At 46.4% G+C, this 12,184-nt stretch overlaps 1 protein-coding gene across 1 annotated transcript in view; it reads left to right on the forward strand.

Annotated features, from left to right (window-relative positions):
• The window catches only part of LOC119416581 (laminin subunit alpha-5), an 87,700-nt gene extending 81,157 nt beyond the window's left edge, over positions 1 to 6,543 (forward strand). The window contains exons 7-12 of the mRNA XM_037683771.1: positions 571 to 668; positions 751 to 967; positions 1,090 to 1,216; positions 4,402 to 4,541; positions 6,027 to 6,142; positions 6,228 to 6,543. Of these exons, the coding sequence (XP_037539699.1) occupies positions 571 to 668; positions 751 to 967; positions 1,090 to 1,216; positions 4,402 to 4,541; positions 6,027 to 6,142; positions 6,228 to 6,543 (1,014 nt within the window). The remainder of the gene's footprint in view (positions 1 to 570; positions 669 to 750; positions 968 to 1,089; positions 1,217 to 4,401; positions 4,542 to 6,026; positions 6,143 to 6,227) is intronic.
• The last annotated feature ends 5,641 nt before the right edge of the window (positions 6,544 to 12,184 follow it).

Genomic DNA, 12,184 nt, shown 5'->3' on the forward strand with positions numbered 1-12,184 from the left:
AAAAAAACGAAGTCCAGATGACATGATTCAACCTTTTTTGTTGTTTGCCCAAGATGTATGACTTTATAAAAAACTCATCCGCAGGCTGTTGCCGGACGTTTGTGCCTTCAGTTTGACGGTGGGTGTCTGAGCAGTGTAAGTCCATTATCTGTTGTTAGTTGAACTGTGCAGTGGACTGTTGGAGACCTGACTCCACAGTGTTTGAGACACAGTAGCTCCGGGCTGCACACACCAGCAGCACCAGCAGGTGCGTTTCATGAAATGCTTCAGACGTGGAAGATTCCCAAAAGTTCTGTTCAGGTTGTGCTCAGAGACAATGCTACACGTGCACGCACACATACACAGTCTGAAATCTGACATGGTGTAATATTGCACAAGTATGATGTTGGACCCAACCAGTTCTAACTGTTTATCTACAAACAACGATCTTAGTCTAAATGTTTGACCTGCGAGGTGGCAGGTGATGTGTTCAGGGATTGCCATGCCTTTTAACTGCTCTAAGTTTGTAGTTGTGATCATTTGTTGCTGATTTTTATATGTCGGCTTTATTCTTGTTTTTATTTTTTGTAGAATAAAGTGTACTTGGTGCCTAAAGTCCTGTTCAGCATGGAGTATGTTGAACCTAAAGTCCACTGCATCAGCACTCATGGACTGTTTTCTCCTGACAGGTAGTCCAAACTCTTTGTTCTTGCTGACAGTTTCAAAAGGTATGTAACATCCCTAATCTTTTTCTTCTGTGTTCTGCTTTAGTTCTTCCTGTGTCCCATCACGCTTCCAGACCCCGACAGACTCTCTGGTCCTGAAGGAGGGCCAGAGCTCCTCTACGCAGGAGGAGCTCATCCAGACATCTCCTGCAGCAGCTCCTCCTCTGTCTGTCCACCAAAGAGAGGAGCCCGTCTGGCTAGGAGGAGTCAGACCTCCATTTGGAGCAGACAGCAGTAATCACATGCACCTGGACTCTCTGCAGGTACAGGTCTTCCTGATGTGATGGACAGGAGAGTCTTCCTCTGAAGTGTACCAAATGTCTAAAAGCTGCATTTCCCTAGTGCCGAGTTATTTTACGCTCTCTGTTACCTTTCCTTTACCCAGAATGCTGCAGTGTACTCAGCTCGGGTCCAGTCAGTCGGGCGCTACGTCTTCATTCTCCATTATCACCAGCCTCTTCATCTCACATATCCTGTGCAGGTCTACATCAATGGGGGACGGATCTGGCACGGTTGGTTTTACAAAAGCCTCAGAAAGTGCACATACTCAGTTATATTTTCTCTAAAATACAGTGATTCTGAGAGCTAGATGACAGCCGAAATTTGCAGGAGGAGCTGAAACTGAGTGAATGCAGTTAAAATAATCAAACACTAACTGAAAACTAAAGGAAATTAAACACTAGCTAAAAGTGGTAGAATAGTAGTTTCAACCTAAAAGCTGTAACATGCTTAGCTAAAAGCTAAAATCGGTAAAAGACTTGCAAAACTTAGTAGAACAGTAGCTAAATGTTAAACATAGAATTTGAAAAGTGAAGCAGAGTTTCCAATAGAACAATTTTTTTGCTTGAATTGTATAGATGTGCGTCTTTCTTTGAGGACTTTTCTTTTAAAATAACATTTTTGAAAAGTATAAAGTCACAAATCAAAAGTTCATGGTCCCCGTGTCCTGGATAAGCCTAATGTTTTGATAAATGAAAAAGTACAAAGTATACTGACGTGGTTTGACTGCAGAAATGTAAGAAACAAACAAACAGTAGTGTTAATGGGGAACTAGAAATAAACAAATGAAAGAAAAGTTTACCGGTCAATCTACGTTCCTACCCTCATCTATGGTCATGAGCTTTGGGTTGTGACCGAAAGAACGAGATCACACCTCAAAGATGCTCAATCTTTATTTTACTCATCTGTAATCTATAATAACCCTGGTAACTCCAAAATACTTTTTTCAACCATCACTCACCTCCTTCAACCACGAACAACATAACTCAATGACTCCACTAATGATCTTTGTAATAACTTTATCTCCTTTTTCCAAAACAAGATAAAAAAAATCCGATCAGCCATCACCATTTCATCCCCTGCCCTCTCTCCAGCTGCAATTGTACAGCCTGGGAACCCTCCCCCCTTCTGTTCTTTCCCAGAGGTCTGTGTGAAGGAAGTTGAAGCCACTGTCATGGCTATGAAATTCTCCACATGTGCTCTTGATCCCTTCCCAACAGCCCTAGTCAAGGCTAATATTGCCTTTCTCAGTCCTCTTATCACCACCATAGTTAATCAATCCCTTCAATCTGGTCATATTCCCCCTGCCCTGAAATCAGCCATAATTAAACCACTTCTCAAAAAACCTACCCTTGATCCTCGGGACTTGGCAAACTACAGACCCATTTCCAACCTTCCCTTCATCACTAAAGTTATGGATAAATTAGTCTCAGTTCATCTACAAGAACATCTACATGACGATAGGATACTGGACAAATTTCTATCAGGTTTCCGTACTGCTCATAGCACTGAAACAGCTCTGATCCGGGTCACAAATGACCTGTTGATCAATGCTGATCGTGATTCCTCTTCTCTCCTTATTCTTCTCGATCTTTCAGCTGTCTTTGACACGGTGGATCATTACATCCTACTCCACCGTTTACAGCATTTTGCAGGGCTCACTGGCACTGCCCTGGAGTGGTTCCGATCATACCTGACGGACAGAACAGAGTTTGTCTCCATTGAGCGTGCCAAGTCATTGAGCCATCCTGTTTCTTGTGGTGTGCCCCAGGGATCAGTCCTGGGACCCCTCTTTTCAACTTGTACATGGTACCACTTGGGTGTATTCTCAGCAGCTACGGGGTCTCATTCCATTGCCATGCTGATGATACTCAGCTGTATCTTAAGCTGGGTAGCAATGTGTCTAAGACCCCATCTACATCATCTTCAGCTTCTCCATTTTCTCCACTTTCTTCTCTTTCCACACTCACAGCTTGTCTGGAGGAGATAAAGGCATGGATGCAGCAAAATTTCCTTCACCTTAGTTCAAAAACAGAAGCAATTCAAATTGGTACTTCACACCAAATTCAACAACAAAAAGGCCTCAGTATCTCTTTCTCTGGCCAGAACATTTCTCTTTCCAATACAGTTACCAATCTTGGTGTTATTTTTGATTCACAACTCACCTTTGAAAGCCATAGCATATATGTAAAACTTCTTTTTTTCATCTTAGAAATATTGCAAAGCTTCAGTCTACACTGTCCTTCACCGATGCAGAAAAGCTCGTCCATGCATTTGTCTCCTCCAGACTGGACTACTGCAATGCACTCCTCATTGGGATTCCTGGCAAGAACATACAGAAACCACAGTATGTCCAGAACAGCACTGCCAGGGCCCTGATGAGAGTGCGTAAGCACGAGCACATCACCCCTGTACTCCATTCACTTCACTGGCTTCCTGTTTCTGCCCGGATCACTTACAAAATTTATCTGCTCACCTTCCAATGCTTGGAATGCACCATCTTATTTAAAAGAACTTCTCACCACTCATTGTCCTTCACGCACTCTCCGCTCTTCCAACACCCATCTTCTTCTCACTCCCAGGTCTCGATCCTGCACTACAGGAGACCTGGCTTTCTCCTGCGCTGCCCCTCGGCTGTGGAACGCCCTGCCTTAATATCTGAGGGCTCCACAGACTGTGACATGTTTTAAAAAGGGTCTTAAAACCTTTCTTTTTACCCAGTTTTTTAATTGATTGCACTGTGCTTTTTTATTTTTTTATTCACCCATAGTTCTTATTTGAGTCTATTATCTGCATCTTGTGCATTTTAAGTTTTTTCGATATGTTCATTCTGAGGCGTTATCCTCCTGGTTGTTTTGCTCTCGGTTGCTTTTATCCTGCTGCTATCTGATGTTCACTCTTTGTAGCACTTTGAGATTCACTGTGAATGTAAAGTGCATTATAAATAAAAGTTATTATTATAAGTTATTATTATTATTATTATTATTACAAGCGGCCGAAATGAGTTTTCTTTGCAGGGTGTCTGGGCTCTCCCTTAGAGATAGGGTGAGAAGCTCGGTCATCCGGGAGAGACTCAGAGTAGAGCCGCTGCTTCTCCACGTTGAGAGGAGTCTGTTGAGGTGGCTCAGGCATCTGGTTAGGATGCCTCCTGGACGCCTCCCTGGTGAGGTGTTCCAGACACGTCCCACCGGGAGGAGACCCAGAGGAAGACCCAGGACACGCTGGAGGGACTATGTTTCTCGGCTGGCCTGGGAACGCCTCGAGATTCCCCCGGAGGAGCTGGGCCAAGTGGCTGGGGAAAGGGAAGTCTGGGCCTCCCTACGCGACCCGACCCCAGATAAGCCGAAGAAAATGGATGGATGGATGGAAAGAAAAGTTGAAAGTTTTTTCACCCGACTTAAAGAACGTTGTGTTTCAGGCATCACCAACGTCTCCTTCTGTCCTCATGCCTATGGCTGCCGGAACTTGCTGGTCTCTGAGAACCAGATCATTCTGGATGTGACGCACCACAACATCATCCTCACAGTGCAGATACCTGCTGACAAAACACTGTGGCTGGTACGTATTACTACTCTGCTGGAAGGACTTACAGATACTTCCTGTTTGTATGAGTACGAGTATGTATGGGTGTGATGGGAGCTGAAATCAGACTGTGTACATATTCTGACTGAAATGACTGATCAGATTTTAGGACAAACATCTCTGATCTTCACATTTAAACCTGTCTATGTGTAGCAGTATTTAGGCAAACAAGAAAATGAAAGATCATTGTTCAAAGAATGCATATGCAGATTTTCATCTTTAAATCACTTCTTGGTCTGCTGCCTTCATACATCTCCTCCTACATGTCTCTGTGTGAGTGCAGCTACAGCGTGCGCTCTCAGGACATTATTACCTGCAGTGTTCCCTCAGTGAGGACTGAACTAGACAAAAGGACCTTCTCCTACTCCGCTCCTGTTTCCTGGAATATCTTGTAAAAAGATCTGAAGCTCTCGACCTTTGACCTCTCTAAGTGTCTTTAAGAATCTGTTGGACTCCTGGCAGGGACCAATGCAGACATGTTCCTGTTTTTAGTTTTTAGTATGTTACATCGCTTTACAACCAAGCTGTTTTTGTTCTGTTTTTTTAATACCATTTTCTTTCATTTGTTCTTTTCAATTTTTATGCTTCCTTTTATGATTGTCCATGGTTGTCTTTGTTGTCCATTGTTGTCTTTCTTGTCCACTGTTGTCTTTGTTCATTGTTGTCCTCACTCTTTGTTAAATCAGGTGTCTCTTGTAAATGAGTCCCCGAGGCTCAGTGGGACTAACCTGTTTAAATAAAGGTTGAATGAATGTCACCCATGCTGGAAGTTGTAGCTGTCTTTGTCAAAGCTTTAACTCAGAGGTGTGCAGCTTTTTTTCCCCAGAAGGTCAAATGAAGATATTTAAAGCACTCAAAGGGTTGCATAGAGAATTGGAAATACAGTTTTTAAGACATCCTGATGCATGCTCAATAATCCAGGTAGAAAAATCTAAAAAAAGATAAATCTGGTCCTCTGGACATTCAAAAAAACAACACGAAATAAATCAACAAAAAAATGTAGAAACGTTTCGTCTCTCATCCAAGAGACTTCCTCAGTCTGACTGAGACTGAGCTGAATACAGCTCCTCAGACTGAGGAAGTCTCTTGGATGAGAGACGAAACATTTATACATTTTTTTGTTAATTTATTTTGTGTTGTTTTTTTGAATGTCCAGAGGACCAGATTTAACTTTTTTAGAGTTTTTAAGACAGATAATGTGGAAGACTTTTTTCAGTCTTGTTCTTGTTACTTTCCAGACTTTCAAATGAGTAAAACAGCAGAGTGTTATGTGTTAATGGTTGGTGGTAGATCAGGATCCAAGAGTAATCATTACATTTATCAGTTTCTTATAACAGCAGTGATCTCATGCTGTGGGGACATTCGCAGTCTGTGATGTTGATGTCCTCATGTGAGTTAGGTTAATAGAACTGTTAATATTAGTAAAGACACTAAAAGAAAACACATGCATTATCTGAACAGGACTATGTGCTAATGGTTCCTGAGACAAGCTACAGCTCCAGCTACCTGACTGAAGAACCTCTGGACAAATCATACGACTTCATCAGCAGCTGTGGTCAGAACAGCTTTTACATCAAGTCAGTATTTCATAGTTGGGTGTTTCCATTCAGCGCAGTTTGTCACACAGAGATGTCAAACCGTGCATTCTTTGTGTATTTGCAGTCCCTCCACAGCCTCCCCGTTCTGCCTCAGCTCTGCAGTTTCTCTGTCAGCGTTCTTCAACAACGGGGCCTTGCCTTGTGCCTGTCATGAGGTGGGGGCCGAAAGTGACACCTGTGAGCAGTTTGGTGGTCAGTGCAAGTGCCGGCCGAATGTGATTGGACGAGAGTGCTCTATGTGTGCCACAGGCTACTGGGGTTTTCCCAACTGCAAACGTAAGTTTTTGGCTGGTTCTTTTTGTTGCAACTGCTCCGTCAGCTCTGACTTCAGTCCATTTGTACAATTCACAACAAAAAACAAGTCCCTAAATATAGATTAAACCCAGATTTAAATCTAATTACTTTCAGTTCAATTCCTATTGAACTGTTCCTATTTTTTATTGGAGGGAAATACCATTAATATATTGAAATTAATTTAAATTAAAAAAACAATAAATATAGTAAATAAATTATAATTTTTTATCGAGTGCCTTGAACAAGTGTTGAACTTTCCCTCATGTCATGTTTCAACTACAAACTTTAAATATTTTATTTGACATATGAACACAAAGCAGAGCTAAACTGTGAAGTGGCAGAATAATAGGGTTTTCAATTAGCATAAAACATTGTGGTGTGCCTTTGTATTCAATTCTCCTGACTCAGTACTTAGTAGAACCTCCTTTGCCTGTAGTTCCAGATGAAATCTTTTGGGCTTGGTCTCTTCCAGCTTTGTGCATGTACAGACTGAAACTGTGTCCCATTCTTTGCAAACCAGCTGCACTTCAGTCCCATCGGATGGAGAGCATCTGTGAACTAGACAGTTCCTGGAGAAACTTTGACAGGGACTGCCACACTGCTGCAAACTTGAACTTTTGATCTGACTTTGTGTTTGGGTTCACCCTCATCTACCACTATACCAAATTTCAGCTGCATAGCTCTAAAAATTGCTAAGTTATCATCATTTTCCCTTTTAGCTAAGGTGGCCATCTTGGATTTTTAGATTTGAATTCAGTATTTAATGGACATTGCTCTCAGCTATCAACACACCAATTTTCAGCTGAATAGCTGTAAAAAAAAAATGGCTGAGTTATAATTTTTTCCCTTTTAGCTAAGGCGGCCATCTTGGATATTTGATTTACATTAGGAAGGCGACAAGGTCCTGGAGAACCGGCGTGTCCAGCTGAGACTCACGCTGTGGAGTACGTCATGGATTCGTGGGGAGTGTGGCAGATGATGTGTCTCTCAGTCCTGTCTCAGGAGGATGTTGAAGACGTTTATATATTTGGATTTATGATAGCAGGGACTCTGCTTTTTGGCATCGGCGGGGCTCTGTTTTATCGACTTTTGAAGCAGACGGCGGGAGCTGTTTCAGCCATGGGAAAGCTTCCGAGTCGGTGTGAAGGTCTGGTCCTCGCTGTGGGAACTTTGAATCGTCTGGTTTACGAGCTTAACCGTAAGGTGGAGGCGATTGAGAATCGCAGGCCACCTGCGGCTTCTGGGACTCGTCAGCATGGTGGGTTCGACCTTGAAGGAGACACATAGCATGGATCAGTGGAATGGAATCCCACAATTAGGCATTTTCAGAACCAGAATGCCCAGATGGACTCAAGGCTGAAGAAAAAGTAATCTGTCTGCCTGAAGGAAAACAAGAATCAAGCTTTTCTGAATCTGACTCCCGACAACCTCGGAGACAGGACGACTATCAATTTCTCCTGGGACATGAGACCTGGACGCTCATGGACAAATCTCAACACCTTGATGTCTAATGCAAATGTATTCATGTTTTAATTGTGCTGCTGGTAGAGTTTTTTGATGTCTCAAATCGTGTCCTGATAGACAAGATGTGAAAGATCTTTTTTTGTAATACCACTATCTACCCTCATGTTTCTCCCCCTTTTCCTCCATCCATCCATTTTCTTCTGCTCATCCGGGGTCGGGACGCGGGGGTAGCAGCCTAAGTAGGGAGGCCCAGACTTCCCTCTCCCCAGCCACTTGGGCCAGCTCTTCCGGGGGAATCCCGAGGTGTTCCCAGGCCAGCCGAGAAACATAGTCCCTCCAGCGTGTCCTGGGTCTTCCTCTGGGCCTCCTTCCGGTGGGACGTGTCCGGAACACCTCACCAGGGAGGCGTCCAGAAGGCATCCTAAACAGATGCCCAAACCACCTCAACTGGCTCCTCTCGACGTGGAGAAGCAGTGGCTCTACTCTGAGTCTCTCCTGGATGATCGAGCTTCTCACCCTATCTCTAAGGGAGAGCCCAGACACCCTGCGGAGAAAACTCATTTCGGCCGCTTGTATCCGAGATCTCATTCTTTTGGTCACAACCCAAAGTTTGTGACCATAGATGATTGTAGGAACGTAGATCGGTCAGTAAATTGAGAGCTTCGCCTTTTGACTCAGCTCTCTCTTCACCACAACAGACCTGTACAGCGCCTCCTTCACTGCTGACGCTGCAACTATCCGCCTATCGATCTCACGCTCAAATTTTCCCTCATTCGTGAACAAGACCCCAAGATACTTAAACTCCTCCACTTGGGGTAGGACCTCCTCCCTGACCTGAAGAGGGCACTGTACCCTTTTCCAGCTCAAGACCATGGCCTCGGATTTGGAGGAACTGATCTTCATCCCGGCCGCGTCGCATTCGGCTGCGAACCACTCCAGCGAAAGCTATAGATCATGATCTGATGAAGCCAATAAGACCACATCATCTGCAAAAAGCAGGGACACAATCCTAAGGCCACCAAAACAGATCCCCTCAACACCTTGGCTGCGCCTAGAAATTCTGTCCATAAAAGTTATGAACAGAATCGGTGACAAAGGGCAACCTTGGCGGAGTCCAACTCTCACCGGGAACAAGACCGACTTACTGCCGGCAATGCGGACCAGGCTCTTACACCGGTCATACAGGGACCTAACAGCCCATATCAAAGGGCCCGGTGCCCCATACTCCCAGAGTACCCCCCACTTGGTTCCCCGAGGGATGCGGTCGAACGCCTTCTCCAAGTCCACAAAGCACATGTGGACCGGTTGGACAAACTCCCACGCACCCTCCAGGACCCTGCTGAGAGTGTAGAGCTGGTCCAGTGTTCCACGGCCAGGATGAAAACACACTGCTCCTCCTGAATCCGAGGTTCGACTATCCAACGGACTCTACTCTCCAGAACCCCCGAGTAGACCTTACCAGGGAGGCTTAAGAGCGTGATTCCTCTGTAGTTGGAACACACTCTACGGTCCCCCTTTTTGAATAGGGGGACCACCACCCCAGTCTGCCAATCCAGGGGAACTTCCCCTGATGTCCACGCAATTTTGCAGAGTCGCGTAAGCTAACACAACTCTACAACATCCAGAGCCTTAAGGAACTCAGTGCAAATCTCATCCACCCCTGGGGCCCTGCCACCGAGGAGCTTTTTAACCACCTTGGTGACCTCAGCACCAGAGATTGGAGGGCCCGACCCAGAGTCCCCAGGCTCCGCTTCCTCAGTGGAAGACGTGCCGGTGGGATTGAGGAAGTCTTCAAAGTATTCCGCCCACCGACCCACAACATCCCGAGTTGAGGTCAGCAGCACACCACTCCCACTATAAACAGTGTTGGTGGCATACCGCTTTCCCCCCCTGAGACACTGGATGGTGGACCAGAATCGCCTCGAAGTCTTGCGGAAGTCATTCTCCATGGCCCCTCCGAACTCCTCCCATGCCCGAGTTTTTGCTTCAGCGACCACCCGAGCCGCATGTCACTTGGACTGCCGGTACCCATCAGCTGCTTCCGGGGTCCCACAGGCCAAAAAGGCCCGATAGGACTCCTTCTTCAGTCTGACAGCATCCCTCACCGACGGTGTCCACCATCGGGTTCGAGGGTTGCCGCCGCGACAGGCACCGACAACCTTGCGGCCGCAGCTCCGGTAAGCTGCCTCGACAATAGAGGCACAAAACATGGTCCACTCGGACTCAATGTCCCCCACCTCCCTCGGAACATGTTCGAAGTTCTCCCGGAGGTGGGAGTTAAAACTCCGTCTCACAGGAGACTCTACTCTGCCAGACGTTCCCAGCAAACCCTCACAATATGTTTGGGTCTGCCAGGTCTGACCGTCATCCTCCCCCACCATCAGGGGCCCACTCACCACCAGGTAGTGATCAGTGGACAGCTCCGCCCCTCTCTTGACCCGAGTGTCCAAGACATGTGGCTGCAGATCAGATGAGACGATGACAAAGTCGATCATTGAACTGTGGCCTAGGGTGTCCTAGTGCCAAGAGCACATATGGACACCCTTATGCTTGAACAAGGTATTCGATATTGACAATCCATGATGAGCACAGAAGTCCAACAACAGAACACCACTCTGGTTCAGATCAGGGGGGCCGTTCCTCCCAACCACACCCCTCCAGGTCTCACTGTCATTGCCCACATGAGCGTTGAAGTCCCCCAGCAGAACAAGGGAGTCCCCAGGAGGTGCACTTTCCAGTACCCCCTCCAAGGACTCCAGAAAGGGTGGATAATCTGAACTGCCGTTTGGTGCATAAGCACAAACGACAGTCAAAACCCGTCCCCCCACACGTAGGCGGAGGGAGGCCACCCTTTCATTTACTGGGGTGAACCCCAACACACAGGCACCAAGTTGAGGGGCAATAAGTATGCCCACTCCTGCTTGGCGCCTCTCACCAGGTGCAACTCCAGAGTGGAAGAGTATCCAGCCCCTCTCAAGGAAACTGGTTCCAGAGCCAGAGCCATGCGTAGAGGTGAGTCCGACTATTTCTAGCCGGAACCTATCAGCCTCACACACCAGCTCAGGCTCCTTCCCCACCAGTGAGGTGACATTCCACGTCCCAATAGCCAGCTTCTGTAGCCAAGGATCAGACCACCAGGGTCCCCGCCCTCGGCCACCACCCATCCCACATTGCACCCAACCCCTTTGGTCCCTCCCACAGGTGGTGAGCCCATGGGAATGGGGACCCATGTCTCCTCTTCGGGCTGTGCCCGGCCGAGCTCCATGGGTAAAAGCCCGGCCACCAGGCGCTCGCCCGCGTGCCCCACCTCCAGGCCTGGCTCCAGAGTGGGGCCCCGGTGACCCACGTCCGGGCAAGGGAACATTAGGCCCGTTTATTTTTCTCATCATCGGGGTTTTTGGGCTGCACTTTGTCTGGTCCCTCACTTAGGACCTGTCTGCCATGGGTGACCCTACTAGGGGCGTAAAGCCCCTAGTAGGGTCACCCATGGCAGCATAGCTCCAAGGGTCATTGGTACACTCAAACCCCTCCACCACGGTAAGGTGGCAGCCCAGGGAGGGCCCTCTCCCCCTTTTCCTATCTAAGATTATGATCTGATAAGGATATAAATGACTGTGCTTTCTACTGTTGCAGCTTTGTGCACTCTGCCCATCTTTCGGACGACTGTACGTACATATTCGCGTTGTTCCTCGGTGCAATTCCAATAAAGTTTATTCTGATTCTGAATAACAACTCACTCTCAGCTACAACCACACTAAATTTCAGCTCAACATCTCAAAGAATGACCGAGTTATAGTCCATTTTGTGTTTGCTGTGGTAGCTGTGGCAGCCATCTTGTATCACAGTGGCTTCAAACGTTAATCAGTTCTAAATATACATCTGATGATTAGTTTCTGTGAGTTTCAAATAGTGACTTTCCAAGTTTTCTTCAGGGCGCTCTCTATACTCAAAAGCCCCATATCCACAGTTCCGGTTCCTGTAGGACCCTATTGGGACTCATTTAGGCCTGTTCCGGTGGGACCGGTTTATTTCTGTCTCCACAGTGCCCATAGTTCCCCTTTAGTGGGTGTATAGTTAACCTTTAGTGGGCGGATCATTAATGTCAACGCACCTTACCAGCTGGTGGTGCTAGTGTTACATTAAGCTCTTTACTAACCACCACTAACACGTATTAGAAGAAGAAGAGCTGGAAAAACACACACAACCAAAATGGATGATCTTGTTTCTGTTTTGAACATTCTGCTTTGCCTGTGGCTTTTTCTC

The sequence above is a fragment of the Nematolebias whitei genome, chromosome 11, assembly GCF_014905685.2.
Source record: "Nematolebias whitei isolate Nwh7 chromosome 11, NemWhi1, whole genome shotgun sequence".
In the NCBI taxonomy this organism is placed as follows: Eukaryota; Metazoa; Chordata; class Actinopteri; order Cyprinodontiformes; family Rivulidae; genus Nematolebias; species Nematolebias whitei.